This window comes from Gopherus flavomarginatus, chromosome 2, assembly GCF_025201925.1.
Source record: "Gopherus flavomarginatus isolate rGopFla2 chromosome 2, rGopFla2.mat.asm, whole genome shotgun sequence".
Taxonomy (NCBI): Eukaryota; Metazoa; Chordata; order Testudines; family Testudinidae; genus Gopherus; species Gopherus flavomarginatus.
This window is the reverse complement of record NC_066618.1, coordinates 248,833,512-248,854,662: the sequence shown is the minus strand read 5'-3', so window position 1 is coordinate 248,854,662 and position 21,151 is coordinate 248,833,512. Positions and strand designations below refer to the sequence as shown.

Genomic DNA, 21,151 nt, shown 5'->3' with positions numbered 1-21,151 from the left:
ACATGGCTACAACACCACTTTCTTTCCTTTAGGAGCTTACCTATACCACTAAATATTTGTTTGAGGATTTTATCACCTGCAACAATGAAACACAATGTGAAGCACATTTCTGATAACCTTCTAGCAGATTTGGTTCAGCAGTGCATTTTTTTTTAAAAAAGGAAATTATTTAAATCTAGAGTATAACATAAAATAAATAAGAAAATCCAATGTAATAATCCAATATAAATCATATGACTAGAAAAGAAATATTTAAAAAATGAGGTGGAAAGAATATCAGATTGAAAAGAAATACTTCTAACTGAAAACTAACCACTGTAGCAGTCATTCAAAAATGCCTTTAAAAATCTATTAGACTGTACTCATAACCTGGCACTGTATGCCTTGCCAAGTTTGGGGGAATTGCTGAAAGAAGACATTTCCATAAAATGCATAGCCCAGAACTGGCTCCAAAACAGCCAAATGTACTAATCTAAGAAACTAACCCAAAGTGAAAATCAAATCCTACAATTTCTACACCCATAATGTGAATGGAAGAAAGATTACATTATCCAGTTATAACACTGGTCCCTGGAGCCAGTAAATACTGACTTCCATCATGCAAGTAACTTTTTGTACACACATCCTGTATGATGGCTGTAGACGTGCGGACTCAGCCCTGCAGCACCTCCTGCTGGTGACGTCTGGGAATTAGCTCATTCCAGCTCTGGAGTGCCCTCTGCAGGCTGGTGATCCATCTGTCCTCTGGCCCCCATGTCCCTCCCTGGACCCAGTGCCCTTGTACCTGGGGTGCTACCCCCTGGCAGTAACTCCTTTCACTCAGGGTCTCCTCCTCCCAGGGGAACCCCCACCCACTATCCCCACTTTGCCTCAGTGTATGGCTACTGCCAGTCATTATCTAGACCCCAAGCCCTGGGGCAGACTACAGTATCAGCCTACTCATCACTGGCAAGGAGGGTTTGGACCTGCTGCCTTGGCCTACCCCTGGGCTGCCCTCTGCAACCCCCAGTACCTGTTGCCTTCTGCTAGGCTGCAGCCTGGGGCTTTCCAGGCAGGAGCTCCCCAGCTCCTCTGCCTTTTCCCAGCCCTGCTCCACTCGGGTACCCTATGTCTAGCTCCCTGCAGCCAGGCCCTTCTCCCTCTACAGGCAGAGGGAGACTGTCTGGGCTTCTGGCTCACAACTTCTTATAGAAGCCAGCTGGGCCTGACTGGGGCTTGGCCACAGCTGAGCCTACTTTCCCCAATCAGCCCAGGCTTCTTGCCCCAGCCACAGCCCTCTCCTGGGCTGTTTTAAGCCCTTCAGGGCAGGAGCAGGGGAACACCCTGCTACATGGCCCAGGAAATAAAAACTAGTGTCTTGCCAGCAACACTGTGAGTCACACTTTCATTATATGGTACCAGAAGAAAATTTAATCTTTGACAAAAATGGGGTAAATGTAATGGCCTGAATCCCTGCTTATTTTGAATTCTTGTATTTCTTTAAGATTGTTACTCATCTATTAACTGCACCTTCCAGTCGTACCCATCTACCAGTACTGGGCCCAAAGAAAAGAAGAACTCTCAGAACTCTGAGGGTATGTCTACACTACGGGATTATTCCGATTTTATAGAAACCAGTTTTTTAAAACAGATTGTATAAAGTTGAGTGCACGCGGCCACACTAAGCACATTAATTCGACGGTGTGCGTCCATGTACCCAGGCTAGCATCGATTTCCGGAACATTGCGCTGTGGGTAGCTATCCCATAGTTCCCGCAGTCTCCCCTGCCCATTGGAATTCTGGGTTGAGATCCCAGTGCCTGATGGGGCAAAAAACATTGTTGTGAGTGGTTCTGGGTACAGCCTTACCCCTCCCTCCATGAAAGCAGCAGATAACCGTTTTGCGCCTTTTTTCCTGGGTGAACTGTGCAAATGCCATAGCACAGCAAGCATGGACCCTGCTCAGCTCAAGACAGCAATCATGGATGTTGTAAACACCTCACGCATTATCGTACAGTCTATGCTGAACCAGGACCTGCAAAACCAGGCAAGGAGGAGGCGGCTACGGTAGCGCGGCGACGAGATTGATGAGGACATGGACACAGAATTCTCTCAAACTGCGGGCCCCTGCGCTTTGGAGATCCTGATGGTAATGGGGCAGGTTCTAGCCATTGAACACCGATTTTGGGCCCGGGAAACAGGCACAGACTGGTGGGACAGCACAGTTTTGCAGGTTTGGGACGATTCCCAGTGGCTGCAAAACTTTCACATGCATAATGGCACTGTCATGGAACTTTGTGACTTGCTTTCCCCTGCCCTGAAATGCCAGAATACCAAGATGAAAGCAGCCCTCACAGTTGAGAAGCGTGTGGCAATAGCCCTCTGGAAACTTGCAACGCCAGACAGCTACCGGTCAGCAGGGAATCAATTTGGAGTGGGAAAATCTACTGTGGGGGCTGCTGTGATGCAAGTAGCCAAAGCAATCATTAAGCTGCTGCTATGAAAGATAGTGACTCTGGGAAATGTGCAGGTAATAGTGGATGGCTTTGCTGCAATGGGATTCCCTAACTGTGGGGGGGCGATAGATGGAACCCATATCTCTATCTTGGCACCGGAGCACCAGGGCATCCAATACATAAACCGCAAGGGGTACTTTTCAATGGTGCTGCAAGCACTGGTGGATCACAAGGGACGTTTCACCAACATCCACGTGGGATGGCCGGGAAGGGTTCATGACACTCGCGTCTTCAGGAACACTACTCTGTTTAAATGGCTGCAGCAAGGGAATTACTTCCCAGACCAGAAAATAACAGTTGGGGATGTTGAAATGCCTACCCCTTGATGTCATGGCTCATGAAGCCATACACAGGCAGCCCGGACAGTAGTCAGGAGTTGTTCAACTACAGGCTGAGGAAGTGCAGAATGGTGGTAGAATGTGCATTTGGCCGTTTAAAGGCGCGCTGGCGCACATTACTGACTCGCTCAGACCTCAGCCAAGCCAATGTCCTCTTTGTTATTGCTGCTTGCTGTGTGCTCCACAGTCTCTGTGAGAGTAAGGGGAAGACCTTTATGGTGGGAGGGGAGGCTGAGGCAAATCACCTGGCCGCTGATTACGCGCAGTCAGACACCAGGGCAATTAGAAGAGCACACCAGGAAATGGTGCGCATCAGAGAAGCTTTGAAAACGAGTTTCATCATGGGCCAGGGTACGGTGTGACTGCTGTGTTTGTTTCCCCTTGATGAACCGGCCCCCTTGATTGACTCATTCCCTGTAAGCAACCCACCCTCCCCCTTCGATTACAGCTTAAAAATCCTGTATTCTTTCATTATAAAAAGAGGGAGAGAACTGACAAGGTAGCCCGAGTGTGGTTTGGGAAGAGGATAGGAGGGAAGGAAAAGGCCACTAAAAAAATTTCAAAATAATGACAGCCTTTTGGTTGGGCTGTCCATGGCGGTGGAGTGGGTGGGTGCACGGAGCCTCCTCCCACACATTCTTAGTCGCCTTGGTGAGGAGGATATGGAACATGGTGACGGGGGAGGGTGGTTACACAGGGGCTGCAGTGGCTCTCTGTGATCCTGCTGTTGTTCGTGAAGCTCCACCAGACACCGGAGCATGTCAGTTTGATCACGCAGCAGCCCCAGCTTTGCGTCATGGCTCCTCTGATCTTCCTGCCGCCACCTCTCATCTAGAGCGTCCTTCCTGTCCTCACGTTCACTGGCATCTTTCTTGTAATTTGATACCATGTCCTTCCACTCAGGGCCGGCTTTAGGCCAATTCCACCAATTCACCCGAATCGAGCCCAGCGCCCAGTGAGAATCTCTTCCCTAGCTAGAGGCAACTTTTTAATTTTTACTCTCCTGGTGGCACTCCGAGTCTTCGGCAGCACTTCTGCGGTGGGTCCTTCGCTTGTTCTGGGTCTTCGGTGGCACTTCGGCGGCTGTTCCTTCAGTGCCGCCAAAGATCTGGAGCGAGTGAAGGACCCCCGATGAAGTGATGCCGAAGACTCGGAGCACCGCCCAATGAGTACAAGCCCCATGTGTTTTTTTTACGTGGCTTTTTTTTTTGTTGTCTTCCCTGCTGGGGCCCCATCGAAACTGTTCGAATTGGGCCCTGCACTTCCTAAAGCTGATCCTGCTTTCACTCATTCAAATGAGCTCTTTCATTGCGGGTCACTTCCATGATTTCCAAGAACATTTTGTCTCACAACTTTTTTTTCCGCAGCCTTATCTGAGATAGCCGTCGGGATGGAGTAGAGAGGCTTGAAAAATTTGCAGCTGCATGAGGGAGGAAAAAAAGGGAGAGAAGTATTTAAAAACATACATTTTAGAGAACAATGGTTATACTCTTTCATGGTGAACAACACTATTCACCTTACATAGCGCATGTGATTTCTCTACAAGGTCGCATTTTGCATCTTAATATTGAGTGCCTGCGGCTCTGGTGTTAGAGATCTCACAGACGCAGGTCTGGGTAGCAGAATTCATCTTGCATGCGGCCATAGAAAGCCATTGTCTTTTGGCTTCTGCAGCCTTCATATACACAGTGCCCTCCTTTCCCAAATACCAAGCAAAGCCTGTTCAGCGCTGCTTCTTTCCTGTTGACATGCAGCAGCAGAAACCACTCGCCCATCCAATTCTCTGGGATGATCACTTTACTCCTCCCCCCACCACGTGGCTGGTATCATGGAAGATCACTGCTATACACCCCTCTCCCCCCCCCACCGCGTGGCTGGTAGCAGGGAAGATCCCTGCTAGCCAAACACAAAAAAGCTCAGCGCCAATCACCCCCTCCCATCCCCCTGCTTGGCTACCTGCAAGGAAGGATTTCTTTTAAGCAACAGGCAAACAGACCAGTAGGAATGGCCATCTCTGTCCCCTTAATTAAATTCCTGAATTTCAACTAGGTTACCATGAACAATATCACTCTCCTGAGGGTAACACAGCAAGATAAAGAACGGATGTTGCTTGAATGCCAGCAAACACCTGGACCATATGCAGCTAGGCTTTGTCATGCAATGATACCAGATTACTTGCTACATGCATGGCGTGGTCAAGTGTCCTACCATTGAGGATGGAATAAGGCTGCCCTGTCCAGAAACCTTCTGCAAAGGCTTTTGGAGTACCTCCAGGAGAGCTTCATGGAGACGTTCCTGGAGGATTTCCGCTCCATCCCCAGACATGTTAACAGACTTTTCCAATAACTGTACTGGCGGCGAATGCATCCCAAGTCCTCAGGGCAAATTAATCACTAAAAAACACTTGCTTTTAAACCATGTTTTATATTTGCAAAGGTACACTCACCAGAGGTCTCTTCCATGGCTTCATTGTGTGGGATAGTGGTTTGGGAGGGCTGGGAGGGTAATTCCGTCAGGGTGAGAAAAAGCTCCTGGCTGTTGGGGAGAACAGAGTGTTGTGTGCTCTCTGCAAGCTCGTCCTCCTCCTCATCTTCCCCGTCAGCAGAATCCTCAGCCATGGCTGAGATTACCACCCTCACCTCGGAATCCACGGACGGGGTGGGGTACTGGTGGCGGACCCCCTAGAATTGCATGCAGCTCAGCGTAGAAGCAGCATGTTTTTGGCCTTGCCCTGGACCTTCCGTTTGCTTCTTTGGTTTTCTAGTAGGCTTGTCTGAGCTCCTTAACTTTCACATGGCACTGTACTGAGTCCCTGGTGTGGCCTCTCTGCATCATGGCCTTGGAAATTTTTTCAAATGTTTTTTCATTTCGTCTTTTGGAACAGAGTTCTGTTAGCACGGAATCCTCTCCCCATACAGCGATCAGATCCAGTACCTCCCATGCGGTCCATGCTGGAGCTCTTTTTCGATTCTCAGGAGACTGCATTGTTACCTGTGCTGATGAGCTCTGCGTGGTCACCTGTAGTGGTGAGCTCTCCACATTGGCCAAACAGGAAATGAAATTCAAAAGTTCGCGGGGCTTTTCTGGTCTACCTGGCCAGTGCATCCGAGTTCAAATTGCTTTCCAGAGCGGTCACAATGGTGCATTGTGGGATACTGCCCGGAGGCCAATACTGTCGATTTGCGGCCACACTAACCCTAATCCGACATGGTAATACCGATTTCAGCGCTACTCCCCTCGTCGGGGAGGAGTACAGAAACCAGTTTAAAGAGCCCTTTATATCGATATTAAGGGCCTCGTTGTGTGGACGGGTGCAGGGTTAAATCGGTTTAATGCTGCTAAATTCGGTTTAAATGTGTAGTGTAGACCAGGCCTTAGTTAAATATGAGTTAGAAACATGGGAAATGGCTGACCAGGAATGTGGAATGTCTTGACAGATTGATACATTGTTTCATTTTCCGTTTGCCTTAAAAAGTGTTTTCTTTCATCCTTTTTGTCCTGTGCGGGGGTCATCCCCTTATAAACTTCTCACTGAGTTGAGCACTAAGAGTTCAAAGGAATGCCCAGTCAAAAAAGGACCCTGGCTGCTCTGGTCAGCACCACTGACCATTAAAAGCCTCGCCCGCTCTGGCTCTGTGCGACTCCCGGAAGCAGCTGGCATGTCCCTCCAGTGCCTAGGCGCAGGGAGGCTCTGCGTGCTGCCCCCGCCCCAAGCACCAGCTCTGCAGCTCCCATTGGCTGGGAACTGCAACCAATGGGGCAATGCCTGTAGGGTGGGGGGAGCAGCACCAGATCCATCATGCCTCTGACCACGAGCCAGACATGCTGGCTGCTTCTGGGAGCCACCTGGGGTACGTGCTCCCCATAGCCTGCACTCTGAACCCCCTCCCGCACCCCAACCTACTGCCAGATCGGAACCCCCTCCCGCACCCAAACTCCCTCCCAGAGCCTGCACCCCACACCCGAACCCCATGCCCCAACCCAGAACCCACTTCTGCACTCTGAACCCCTCATTTCTGGCCCCCCCCAGAGCTGCACCCCAGCCACCTCACCCCCTTTCACACCCAACCCCCTGCCCCAGCCCCGAGCCCCCTCCCACACTCCAAGGCCCTTGACCACACACCCCACCCCAGAGTCATCTCCTGCACCTCAAACCCCGCATCCTAGCCCTCCCAGAGCCTGCAGTCCCAGCCAGAGCTCTCATTTCCTCCCACACCCCTGCCTCAGTGAAAATGAGCGAGTGAGCAACGGTGGGGAAGAGTGAGCGACAGGGGGCTCAGAGAAGGGGTGGGGCAGGAGCCTTGTGGAGGGGCAGAAGACTCGGGGAGGGGGCGGGACAGGGACCAGGGCAAGGATGTTCAGTTTTCTGCAATCAGAAAGTTCTCAACTTTAGTTCACCCAGAAAGGGTCCTTGATATTTTTAGTCCAGAGATAATGCATGGGGGTGGAGGCAGCATGTGGGGTAATGTGCTCCCCTAGAGTTGCTGCTTAGTTTATACTGAGCATGCTCAGTAACACTGCTGATGCTGGCTGCCCTCACTCTTCCCCCTCACACTATCAGCAGGCACCCACTGTGTCTGCTTTAGCCACTGGTTCTCAGCTATTGCTGTTTGGAAACTAGTAAAGGATGTTGTATGGCCTAGTTGATAGAACAATGGAAGAGCTGCGTTCTACCACTGGCCTGCTGCATGACCTCGGACAAGTCATTCACTGCGTTGTGCCTCAGTTTATCCATCTTTAAAATGGGACTAATGATACTTGGAAAATAGTAAATAGTTTCCACAAAAACATTTTAAAAGGATTTTTTAAAAAAAAAAAACACCTAATATTTTAATCAAGATTTTTCAGGGAAGGCAGGGAGCAGGGTTTCCTCCAAAAGGAAACCCCAATAGTTGTTTGTTTTTGAAAACTGAAAAACATTTGATTTTCAAAAACCAAAAGAATGTTAGTTTTCAGTTATTTTCAGTTTCTCCAAGCTACAAGCCCAAATCCCTTGTCAATATGCAACTACTGCTGTGTACTGGAGTCGGGGTTATTTCTCCTGCACCCTGTGGAAAAGAAGTTGACACACAGAAGAGCAGGTGAGAGCTTGACCTTTTTTATTTCTTAGCTCCAGTCATTTGATGTGGCTCAGGGTTCCAAAAGGTTAAAATCCCTTCCCTATTGTCATAGGTTTCACCCCCACTCTGCACTTTAGAGTACAGATGTGGGGACCTGCATGAGAACCCCTAAGATGAATTACTAGCTTAGGTCTGGTTGCTGCCACCACCCAAATAATTTACAACAGCTTCTTTATGAGTCATTTGGGAAACTCCGTCTTCCCCCCCCCCCAAAGTCTCTCCCTCCCAAGTACTGTAACCCTTCCCTGGGTAACCTTGAGAGACTTCCCCACCAATTTCCTGGTGAACACCGATCCAACCCCCTTGGATCTTCAAACAAGGAAAAAATTAAGTTCTTAAAAAGAAGGCTTTTAATTAAGGAAAAGGTGTAAAAGAAATACCTCTGAAAGATTAGCATACAAGCTACTCTCACAGACAACAGATTCAAAACACAGAGGATGTTCCCCTGGGCAAAACCTTATACACACACAAAAAAACCCCGATTATCCCTCTAATGCAAAAAGACAAAGTTACAAAAGGAAATAAACATAAGCTAATTAATTTCTTCTCCAATACTCACTACCCTGGGTGATTTTTTAAAATCTTTTTTACTCTGGCACACATCTTAATGGACTAAACAAAATAAGAACTTCCCTCCTTCCTCTTGAAACATTTTGTCCATTTATTGGTTCCTCTGGTCAGGTGAACTTCTTAACCCTTTACTGTCTGTTTATGACACCTATGGCAAACTGTCTATTGACTGCGCTGCCTGCTCCTACACCTGGCTGTGTTGGTACACACTGGAAGTCAGATTCTATTTCAAGTTAGCACAAGCATCAGCAATATAGTCTGCATAGCAAACAGCACTAGTAGTAACCCATAAGACTACAAATCCCAGCATACAATGCGACGCACGGGGCATACGTGCCCGAACACGCAATGCCGTGAGAAGAGTCTGCAGGTCCCAGCATGCGCTGCAGTTTTTGCCGCGGTGTCTGCCGGAAGCGGCCGACTATTTGTGGCCCCAATGCCTGCTGGGACTTGTAGTCTTAATGCTTTTCAAACTCGCTGCCAACAGTCGGGGGGCGGGCCAAGGCCCGCCCGCCGCAGTACCCGCTGTGGGGCCGAACCCCACAGGTACTGACCGTTACCCCGCCCCTTCCCTCGCGAACCTGGGCCTAGCCCCGCCTCCCTGTGCGCGAGGAGGGGGAGGGGCAGCTGGTGTGGCGGCGGCGGTCGCTGAGCGAGGGAGCGCGACGGGGAGCAGGTGAGGAGGCGCGGGGGTCCCCGCGGCCCTTGGGGCACGCGGGTGGGGTGGGAGGCGGAGTCTGTGCGCAGGAAGGGAGCCGAGCCCCCCGAGGAGCGGGGTATTGGCGGCCCGTGGGCGGTGGAACATGGGCAGCCCCCTCGCGCCGAGCGGGGAGAGTCGCGGTACCGTGACCCCCTGCCGGGCCGGCTGGTCACTGAGACCCTGGTCACGGGCAGCCCCTGCCCCCTCCCCCCCGTAGGGCCCTCGGGCGCTGGGGTGAGGGTAGCCCCCGCCGCAGCCATGGCGCGCGGTGCTCCGAGCCTGGCAGGGCTCGCCTGGGGGCTCGGCAAGCGCGCCCGCTCCACTGCCGCGCTGGGCTGTTGCTCTTCCCACGCTGCCTGGCCAGTCTCCCCTCCAGAGGTGGCTGCATGTTAGTGATGAGCGAATGAAACAAATCCTATATTTCATCGTCAGTGGGTGAGTATATTTTGCGTCTGGGCTGGTATATCGACCTGCCCTGTAGGGGGCTGGTGTTCAAGTTTTTTGGAAGTAGGAATCGCTTGTGGACCTGAATAATAGGTAAAGAACCTGCGGTCAGGTTCAAGGGGCCTGCCACTGGAGCCTCATTCTGCTCCCACTGAGGTTTGACTTAATGAGTTAGAAAAAATTGTTCCGACAACATACACCAGGTATGAAGGCCTAAATCTGAAGATAGTGCAGATACTGTAAATGCAAGATACTGTTTCTTATTCATAAAAGTTATATGCATTATAAAATACTCAAATTGCCTATATCAGCATTTTCAACCTGTACTTTGTGGACCCCTAGGAGTCCCCAGACTATGCCCAAGATTTCCAAACGGGTCTGCATCTCCACTTGAAATTGTTTAGGAGTCTGCAAATGGAAAAATGGTTGAAAAGCTCTGGCCTATGTGGTGTAAACTGTGTAAGAAAAAAACGTTCAAAATTATCAGGTTCCAGAGGGAAGGGAGATAGAGGAAGTTTTCTGTGTATCTTCTTGTGCTGTATAATTAGATGCATCTGATATGCCTATTTAGCTAATAGATTTGGAAAATGTTATGTTAAAAAAGAGCAGTTTGCACTCTGATGGTGTAATAGAATCTGAGTTGTTTCACGGTGCCAAATGTTCATTTGCTTGATATTTGCCGCACTTTTGGAATGTGTTCTAACAGTTTTTAAGTAATACAAACTAATAAGCAGATGTCAACTGATGACTGGATAAAGGGCTAGTGGTGATTATTTAGTTTTAAAAATGTAAATTATTCAGAGCCATTAAGACATGGACATAGCTAGCCTATGTGAGCACACTTTTTTTTATTGCTGATGCCTTTGTCTTGTTGATTAATAAGCTCCTGTATGTTTTTTACAACACTTCGCACAATTGGCCTGAGCTTCACTGAGTCTCTGAGCAATATCTCAGTAAACTAATAAATGGCTAAATGGACAGTATCCATTTAAATTTAGTCCAAAATTTATTTTTTGTAAAAACAAGCTTTTATAGAACCTAAGACCAATAGAGATGTTCCTAAATTCTAACAAAAATCAAGTGTTTGAAACCAGAACTCTAGAAGTGAAATTGACTAAAACAAAACTGACTTTATTGTCCAAACAGAGAAGCACTAAAATTAAACAGAGCATAAATAGTAACAAGTAAATTATTTTTTAATTCAATCTAAAGTTCTAAATAAAATTTTGTTTACAATATATGATTTTAAGTTTTGTTGTTTTTAACTTTTTTGTGTCTGGCTTTAGTGAAAAACATGCTGATTTTAAACTGTTAGCAGTATCTAACACATTTAAATACAGACAAATTCTTTCTTTATGGTGTGTTGAGTTTAGATGGTTTACTTCCAGGAGAGAAGAGTTGGGTGTTGTAAACATGGAGGCAGGAGCGATTGTCATCTTTGTTTTGAAGCATGTGATGATGCAGAGATTTTGGAATCCGGTTCTTTGATGGTGTTTGTTTAGCAGTTAATTATTTTCAGACAACCACTTCAAGGGTGACTGCTCTTTTCTTTCCGTTTAATTCTTGCTTTGTTGTTGGGGGTTGAACTATCCCAAACAGAGCTTTGGGAGAGGAACAAATCTCTTCTGAAAAACAGGGAAAATCCAGGTCTCTCTGGATAAGATGGAGAAAAGTTGTTTACTTTGTTGTGGCGCTAGAAAGAGTGTACTGAATGTTTTGCTGTATGCATCCGTGAAGTAGCTGAGGTGTAATGATTCCACTGCTTTATTGTAATGAAATATGAGAGTAGTATTAAACTTTAATACATTAGATGAGTAGCTCATTTTAAATGATCCTTAACCAGTCATCCTCAGTACATCAATGTGAGCCTCTTATCTGTCAAAATACTTTTAAGCAAGTAGCAAAACAATTTTTTGTCTGTTTTTTCTTCTTCCTTTTCATGTGTTGTGTCAATCCAGGTAAATGTGTAGGAGCAATTACTTTAAGTTCAGTTGAGATTTTGGGCTGTCACTTTTGTATTGTTTTCTTTTGCTGATGATTTGGCTTCCATACAGAGATTCTAGTTTATTATTATAATTTTTAACTCTGCCATTAGCAAATCATGACAGATCAAAATGTTTTTGTTGTTGAGAATTTAAAACTATGTAACATGATCTCCAACTATGAAGTAGTGTGTTCTTGCACAATATGTATCTTTAAAGTCAGGGCACCTGAAGGAGTTAAGAACATAAGTACGGCCATACTGGGTCAGAACAAAGGTCCATCTAGCCTGGTATCCTGTCTTCCAACAGTGGACAATGTCAGGTGCCCCAGAGGGAATGAACAGAACAGGTAATCATCAAGTGATCCATTCCCTGTCATCCATTCCCAGCTTCTGGCAAACAGAGGCTTAGGGACACCATCCCTGCCCATCTTGGCTAACAGCCATTGATGGATCTGTTCTCCATTAATGTATCTAGTTCTTTTTTGAACCCTGTTGTAGTCTTGGTCTTCACAGCATCCTCCGGCAAAGAGTTCCACAGGTTAACTGTGTGTTGTGTGAAGAAATACTTTCTTTTGTTTGTTTTAAACCTGCTGCCTATTAATTTCATTTGGGGACCCCTAGTTCTTCTGTTACAAGAAGGAGTACATTACACTTCCTTGTTTTTCTCCACACCAGTCATGATTTTATAGACTTCTATTATATTCCCCCTTGGTCATCTCTTTTCCAAGCTGAAAAGTCCCAATCTTATTAATCTCTCCTCATACGGAAGTTGTTCCATACTCTTGGTCATTTTTGTCGCTCTTTTCTGAACCTTTTCCAATTCCAATATATCTTTTTTGAGAGGAGGTGATCACATCTGCACTCAGTATTCAAGATGCGGGTGTACTATGGATTTATATAGAGGCAATATGATATTTTCTGTCTTATCTATCCCTTTCCTAATGATTCCCAACATTCAGTTCGCTTTTTTGACTGCCACCACACACTGAGTGGATGTTTTCAGAGAACTATCCACGTGACTCCAAGATCTCTCTTGAGTGGTGGTAACTAATTTAAACCCCATCACTTTATATGTATAGTTGGGATTATGTTTTCCAATGTGCATTACTTTGCATTTATCAGCACTGAATTTCATCTGCCATTTTGTTGCCCAGTCACCTAGTTTTGTGACATCTCTTTGTAGCTTTTCACTGTCTGCTTTGACTATCTATCTTAACTATAGACTTAACTATCTTGAGTAGTTTTGTATCATCTGCAAATTTTGCCACCTCACTGTTTACCCCTTTTTTCAGATCATTTGAATATGTTGAATAGTACTGGTCCCAGTACAGACCCTTGTGGGACACCACTATTTTTCTCTCTCCATTCTGAAAACTGACCATTTATTCGTACTCTGTTTCTTATCTTTTAACCAGTTATCAATCAATGAGAGGACCTTCCCTTTCATCCCATGGCAGTTTACTTTGCTTAAGAGCCTTTGGTGAGGGACCTTGTCAGAGGCTTTCTGAAAATCTAAGTACACTGTATCTACTGGGTCCCCCTGTCCACATGCTTGTTTACCCCTCAAAGAATTCTAGTAGATTGGTGGGGTATGAGTTCCCTTTACAAAAACCATGTTGACTCTTCCCCAACAAATTATGTTCATCTATATGTCTGACAATTTTGTTCTTTACTGTAGTTTCAACCAGTTTGCCCGTTACTGATGTCAGACTTGGGGTATGTCTACACTACGGGATTACTCCGATTTTACGGAAATCGATTTTTCGAAACAGATTGTATAAATTCCAGTGCATGCTAAGCACATTAATTCGGCGGTGTGCGTTCATAGAACTGAGGCTAACGTCGACTTCCGGAGCATTGCAGTCTCCTCTGCCCATTTGAATTCTGGGGTTGAGATCCCAATGCCTGATGGGGCAAAACACATTGTCGTGGGTGGTTCTGGGTACATGTCATCAGGCCCCCTCCCCCACCTTCCCTCCCTCTCTGAAAGCAATGGCAGACAACTGTTTCATGCCTTTTTTCCTGGGTTACCTGTGTGGACACCATACCATGGCAAGCATGGAGCCTGCTTAGCTCAATGCAGCAGCCATGAACGTTGTAAACACTTTGCGCATTATCGTGCAGTTTATGCTGAACCAGAACATGCAAAACCAGCCAAGGAGGAGGCGGCGGCAGCGTGGCGACAAGAGTGATGAGGACATGGACACGTAATTCTTTCAAACCGGGATCCCCAGCAGTTTGGAGATCATGGTGTTAATGGGGCAGGTTCATGCCATGGAACGCTGATTCTGGGCCCGGGAAACCAGCACAAATTGGTGGGACTGCATAGTGTTGCAGGTGTGGGATGATTCCCAGTGGCTGCGAAACTTTCATATGCGTAGGGCCACTTTCATGGAACTTTGTGACTTGCTTTCCCCTTCCCTGAAGCGCAAAGACACCAAAATGAGAGCAGCCCTCTCAGTTGAGAAGCAAGTGGCGATAACCCTGTGGAGGCTTGCAACGCCAGACAGCTACCGGTCAGTCAGGAATGAATTTGGAGTGGGCAAATCTACTGTGAGGGCTGCTGTGATCCAAGTAGCCAAAGCTTCTGCTACCAAAGGTAGTGGCTCTGGGACATGTGCAGGTCATACTGGATGGCTTTACTACAATGGGGTTCCCTAACTGTGGGGGGCAATAGATGGAACCCATATCCCTATCTTGGCACCGGAGCACCAGGGCAGCCAGTGCATAAACCGCAAGTGTTACTTTTCAATGGAGCTGTAAGCACTGGTGGATCAGAAGGGACGTTTCACCAACATTAACGTGAGATGGCCGGGAAGGGTTCATGAAGCTCGTGTCTTCAGAAGCACTGCTCTGTTTAAATGGCTGCAGGAAGAGATTTACTTCCCAGACCAGAAAATAACCACTGGGGATGTTGAAATGTCTATAGTTATCCTTGGGGACCCAGCCTACCCCTTAATGCCATGGCTCATGGAGCCATACACAGGCAACCTGGACAGTAGTAAGGAGCAGTTGAACTATAGGCAGAACAAGTGCAGAATTGTGGTAGAATGTGCATTTGGATGTTTAAAGGGTCGCTGATGCACTTTACTGACTTGCTCAGACCTCAGCCAAACCAGTATTCCCATTAAAAGCAGCAGAGAGTCCTGTGGCACATTATAGACTAACAGACGTATTGGAGCATGAGCTTTCGTGAGTGAATACCCACTTCGTCGGATGCAACAATATTTCCATTGTTATTGCTGCTTGCTGTGTGCTCCACAATCTCTGTGAGAGTAAGGGAGAGACATTTATGGTGGGGTGGGAGGTTGAGGCAAATTGCCTGGCCGCTGCTCATGTGCAGCCAGACACCAGGGCAGTTAGAAGAGCACACCAGGAAGCGCTGCGCATCAGAGAAGCTTTGAAAATCAGTTTCGTGACTGGCTAGGCTATGGTGTGAGAGTTCTGTTTGTTTCTCCTTGATGAAAACCTGCCCCCTTGATTGACTCATTCCCTGTAAGCCACCCACCCTCCCCCCTTCGATCACAGCTTGCTTTCAAAGGAAATAAAGTCACTATCATTTAAAATCCATTAATTGATTACAAAACTAGGGAGAGGACTGACAAGGTAGCCCGGGTGGGGTGTGGGAGGAGGGGAGGAGAGAAGGAAGGAAAAGACCACTTCAAAACTTGTTGAATGACAGCCTTTTTGCTTGGACTGTCCACTGGGGTGGAGTGGCAGGGTGCATGGAGCCTCTCCCCCTCCCCCACGTTCTTGGGTGTCTGGGTGAGGAGGCTATGGAACATGGGGAGGCAGGAGTTGGTGAAGGACCGTTATACAGGGGCTGCAGCGGCACTCTGTGATCCTGCTGACCCTGAAGCTCCACCAGGCGCCAGAGCATGTCCGTTTGATCCTGCAGTAGCTGCAGCGTTGCATCCTGGCTCCTCTGATCTTCCTGCTGCCACCTCTCATCTCCAGCGTCCCTCCTGTCCTCACGTTCCTTGGCCACTTTCCTGTACTGTGATATTGTGTCCTTCCATTCATTCAAATGAGCTCTTTCACTGCGGGTCGATTGCATGATTTCAGAGGACATTTCATATCGTGTGCATTTTTTTCACCTCTTTATCTGAGATAGCCTTCGGGATGCAGGAGGGAGGCTTGAAAAATTTGCAGCTGTGGGAGGGAAAAAAGGGAGAGAAGTATTTAAAAAGATACATTTTACAGAACAATGTGTGTACTCTTTCCCGGTGAACAACACTAATCACATTACATAGCACATGTGATTTCGGTACAAGTTCGCATTTTGCATCTTAATATTGAGTGCCTGCAGCTTTGGTGTTAGAGATCACAGGCACAGGGCCAGGCAACAGAATTCAGCTTGCATGCAGCCATGGTAAGCCATTGTCTTTCGGGTTCTGCAACCTTCATAAAAGCAGGACCCTCCTTTCCTATACCAAGCAAAGCCCGTTGAGTGCTGCAGATTTTGTGTTAACGTGTAGCAGCAGAAACCAAACTAACTGCCTCCCCCCCTCACCCCCCCAGCATCCAATTCTCTGGGACGATCACTTTACCCCTCTCCCTACCACAAGGCTGGTATCAGGGAAGATCCCTGCTAGCCAAACGCAAACAGCTCAGCGCCATTCCGCCCACCCACCCACCCCGCTTGACTAACTGCGGGGAGGATTTCTTTTCAGCCACGGGCAAAGAGCCCCATAGGACCGGCCACCTCTGTCCCCTTAATTAAATTCCCATATTTAAACCAGGTTACCGTGAACGATATCACTCTCCTGAGAATAACACAGCAAGATAAAGAATGGATGTTGCTTGAGTGCCAGCAAACACCGGGACCATACACTGCCATGCTTTGTCATGCAATGATACCAGATTACTTGCTACAGGCATGGTGTATAAGTGTCCTATGATGGAGGATGGAATAAGGCTGCCCTGCCCAGAAACGTTCTGCAGAGGCTGTTGGAGTACTTTCAAGAGACCTTCATGGAGATGTGTGCGGGTATGAAGCGGAAATCCTCCAGGGACGTCAACAGACTTTTCCAGTAGCTGTACTGGCTGCGAATGCATCCTAAGTCCTCAGGGCAAATGAATCATTAAAATACGTTGCTTTTAAACCATGTATAATATTTACAAAGGTACACTCACCAGAGGTGCCTTCTATGGCTTCATGGTCCGGGATGCCGCCTTGGGAGGATTGGAAGACTACTTCAGTCAAGCTGAGAAAAAGATCCTAGCTGTTGGGGAGAACGGTGTGCTGTGTGCTCTCCGCAAGCTCGTCATCGTCGTCATCATCATCTTGCCCGTCTGCAAAATCCTCAAGCATGGCGGAGAGTACCCCCTCCTCAGAATCCACGGTCAGGGGTGGGGTAGTAGTGGCGGTGGCCCCCCCTAGAATTGCATGCAGCTCAGCGTAGAAGTGGCATGTCTGCGGCTCTGCACCAGACCGTCTGCTTCTTTGGTTTTCTTGTAGGCTTGCCTGAGCTCCTTAACTTTCACGCGGCACTATAGTGAGTCCCTCTTGTGTCCTGTCTCCATCATGCCTTTGGAGACTTTTTCAAATGTTTTGGCATTCCGTTTTTTGGAAAGTAGTTCTGCTAGCATGGAATCCTCTCCCCATACAATGCGCCTTTTAAAAATTAAAGATTATCTTTTGAGGGGGCACTTAACATGATTGCAAATTCCATGTAATGGTGTTTTAACTGTTATCTTAATGTAACTGTGGACTCCTCCAAATACAGTATTTTAATATTATATTAATTGTAGAAATATTAAGAAAGATGGTCATTTCAAAGTATTTTTTGTTTTGTTTCCAGATATTGTATCCTTGAAAAGAAGAGAATGAATCTTAAATTCTTGGACCACAAAGTGTAGATTTGCTGAAGTTTTCTAATGAAGAATGGCAACTCCCTACGTTCCTGTTCCTATTCCTATAGGAAGTTCCTCTTCCAACTTTACAACAAACAGAAACCAAAGAAGTTCTTCCTTTGGGAGCATCTCAACAAACTCAAATTCTTCAAAAGGGCAGCTGGAGGACTCTACCATTGGTAATTTTAAAAAGATGAGTGTGCCTGAACAGATTGGCTCCACATCATCTATATATAGTAGCCCACTTGTTAGGACTAAATTTACAGGTGTGGACACATCTATTGAATACTGTACTCAGCCTATGGAAGATGTTGAGCAAAATACAGACTCTGGGAGCTGGGAAGATCGACCTTCTACACCTACCATACTGGGGTATGAGGTGATGGAAGAAAGGGCAAAATTCACTGTAAGTTTGTTTCAGAGAAGTGCAGTTCCTCCTGTAAAGATAATGGGATCATTAATTTTATTTCATAATGCTTTTCATTTAAATAATTAAACCTTCCATTCAAGGATCTCAGAATGTTTTACAAACTTTAATTTAGCTTCAAAATACTGCTGTGAGGTGTCAGAATAGTTTCCTCATTGTACAGAGGAGGAAACTGAGGCACGTAGGTTTTCTTTCCCAGAGTCTGACACTCTGCAAAAGAACCCAGTTCATTGCCTCATAGATTCCAAGGTCAGAACAAACCACTGTGGTGGTCTAGTCCGACCTCCTGTATAACACAGGCCCTCTGAATTAATCAAAAATAATGCCTAGAGCATATCTTTTAGAAAAACATCTAGTACTGATTAAAAAATTGTCAGTGATGGAGAATCCACCATGAGCCTTGGTAAATTATTCCAGTGGTTAATTTAAATTACAAACTGTTAAAACTTTACACCTTTTTTCCAGTTTGAATTTGTCTAGCTTCAGCTTCTAGCTATTGGATCATATAGCTTTCTCTGCTACGCTGAGGAGCCCATTATGAAATACTTGTTCCCTAGGTAGCTTGCCATAAACAGATAGTTAAGGGTTAATGTCTCTTTTACCTGTAAAGGGTTAACAAACAGTGAACCTGAAACACCTGACCAGAGGACCAATCAGGAAACAAGATACTTTCAAATCTCGGTGGAGGGAAGCCTTTGTTTTGTTTTTTGGGTTTTGCTTTCTTCTCTCTTGGTCCTGAAAGGGACTAGACGTGCAACCAGGTTTCTTGCCAATCTCCCTGCTACAGTCTCTTATATATTCAGAATAGTGAGTATTAAGTAGAAAAGGCAGTTATAATCTTTTGATTGTTTTCTGTATTTGCAAATGTGTATTTTGCTGGATGGATTTTGACTGGTAGTTGTGCAGGGGGGAGACTTCTTTCTAATGTTTATAAGCTGAAAGACCCTGTAATATTCCATCTTGATTTTACAGAGATTTCTTACTTTTTTCCTTCTTCTATTAAAAGCTTTTCTTTTTAAAAGACCTGTTTAATTTTTTTCTCTTGTTAGGGCTCAAAGGAACTGAGTGCACTCACCAGGGAATTGGTGGGAGAAGGGAAGGAGGAGTTGGGGAGGAAAGGTGAATTTCCTCTGTATTTTAGATTCACGGAGCTTGAATCTGTCTCTCTCTCCCAGATAACCCAGGGAGGGAAAGCCTGGGAGGGGGAGAGAAGAGGGAGGAAAAAACCTGGTTTCTCTGTGTTGTGATTCAAGGAGTTTGAATCACAGTGATCTCCTAGTGTACCCAGGGCAGGAAAGATCTGGGAGGAAGAAAGGAGGGGGAGGGGAAATGGTTTATTTCCCTTTGTTGTGAGACTCAAGGAATTTGGGTCTTGGGGTCCCCAGGGAAGGTGTTTTGGGGGACCAGAATGCCCCAAAACACTATATTTTTGGGTGGTGGCAGCCTATCAGATCTAAGCTGGTAATTAAGCTTAGAGGAATTCATGCTGTTACCCCATCTTTTGGACTCTAAGGTTCAGATTGGGGAATGACATAGCTACTTAAGACTGCAATCAAATCACACCTTAACCTTCTCTTTATTAAGATAAATAGACTGAGCTCTTTGAATCTCACTGTAAGGCATGTATTCTGATCCTTTAATCATTCTCGTGGCTCTTTCTGAACTCTCTTCCAATTTATTGACATCCTTTTTGAATCGTGGTTACCAGAACTGGCCACAGTATTCCTGCAGCGGTCACACCAGTGCCAAATATAGATATAAAATAACCTCTTTACTCGTATTCGAGATTCCCCTATTTATACATCCCAAGATTGCATTAGCTTCTTTGCCCCCAGAAATAAATCGGGAGTTCATGTTCTGCTGATTATCCACTCTGACCCCCAAATATTTTTCAGAGTCACTGCTTCTCAGGATAGTCCCCCAACCAGGGAAGTGTGGCCTGCATTCTTTGTCTGTAGATGTATATATTTACATTTAACCTATTAAAAGGCATAATGTTTGCTTCTGCCTAGTTTACCAAGCAATCTAGATTGCTCTGAGTCAATAACCTGTCCTTTTCATTATTTACCATTACCCCATTTTTTGGTGTCATTTGCCAACTTTATCAGTGATTTTGTTTTCTTCCAAGGTCATTGATAAAAATGTTAAATAGTGTAGGTCCAAAAACCTGTCCTTGCGGAACAGACCTGGAAACACACCTACTCGATCCTTTCCCATGTACAATTATATTTTGAGACCTACCAGTTTTTAATGCATTGAATGTTTGCCATGTTAATTTTATATCATTCTAGTTTTTATTCACAATGTGCGGTACCAAGTCAGATACCTTACAGAAGTCTAAATGTACCCAAACTTGTAAATTCATCAAAAAAGATACCAAGTTACTTTGACCAGATCTATTTTTCATTAAACTCTTGTTGGTTTAAATTAGTTACAATACCCTCTTTGTATTCCTGTTCAAGTCCTGTATCAGCTACTCTGTTACAATCTTTCCTTCTTTCAGGTCAGACATTCCTTGGGGAAAAAACACCAAGCAAGTGACAGAATCATAGCTATCAGGGTTGGAAGGGACCTCAGGAAGTCATCTGGTCCAACCCTCTTCTCAAAGCAGGTCCAATGCCTAACTAAATCATCCCAGCCAGGGTTTTGTCAAGCCTGAACTTGAAAACCTCTAAGGAAGGAGATTCGACCACCTCCCTAGGTAACCCATTCCAGTGCTTCACCACCCTCCTAGTAAAAAAGTTTTTCCTAATATCCAACCTAAACCTCCCCCACTGCAACTTGAGACCATTACTCCTTGTTCTGTCATCCGCCACCACTGAGAACAGCCAAGCTCCATCCTCTTTGGAACCCCCTTTCAGGTAGTTGAAAGCAGCTATCACATCTCCTCTCATTCTTCTCTTCTACAGACTAAACAATCCCAGTTCCCTCAGCCTCTCCTCATAAGTTATGTGCTCAAGCCCCCTAATCATTTTTGTCGCCCTCTGCTAGACTCTTTCCAATTTTTCCACATCCTTCTTGTAGTGTGGGACCCAAAACTGGACACACTACTCCAGATGAGGCCTCACCAATGTTGAATAGAGGGGAATGATCACATCCCTCGATTGTGAGCAACAGCCCAAAATGCCATTAGCCTTCTTAGCAAGAAGGGCACACTGTTAACTCATATCCAGCTTCTCATCCACTGTAATCCCTACGTCCTTTTCTGCAGAACTGTG

At 46.1% G+C, this 21,151-nt stretch overlaps 2 protein-coding genes across 2 annotated transcripts in view; one reads left to right on the top strand and one right to left on the bottom strand.

The window, feature by feature from the left end:
• CHMP4C (charged multivesicular body protein 4C) overlaps positions 1–21,151 on the bottom strand; it is a 101,529-nt gene that overhangs the window by 12,914 nt on the left and 67,464 nt on the right. The window lies entirely within an intron of this gene.
• The window catches only part of SNX16 (sorting nexin 16), a 43,775-nt gene continuing 31,606 nt past the window's right edge, over positions 8,983–21,151 (top strand). Inside the window, exons 1-2 of the mRNA XM_050941161.1 lie at positions 8,983–9,198; positions 17,455–17,912. Coding sequence (XP_050797118.1) covers positions 17,538–17,912 — 375 coding nt within the window. The 5' untranslated portion in view covers positions 8,983–9,198; positions 17,455–17,537. The remainder of the gene's footprint in view (positions 9,199–17,454; positions 17,913–21,151) is intronic.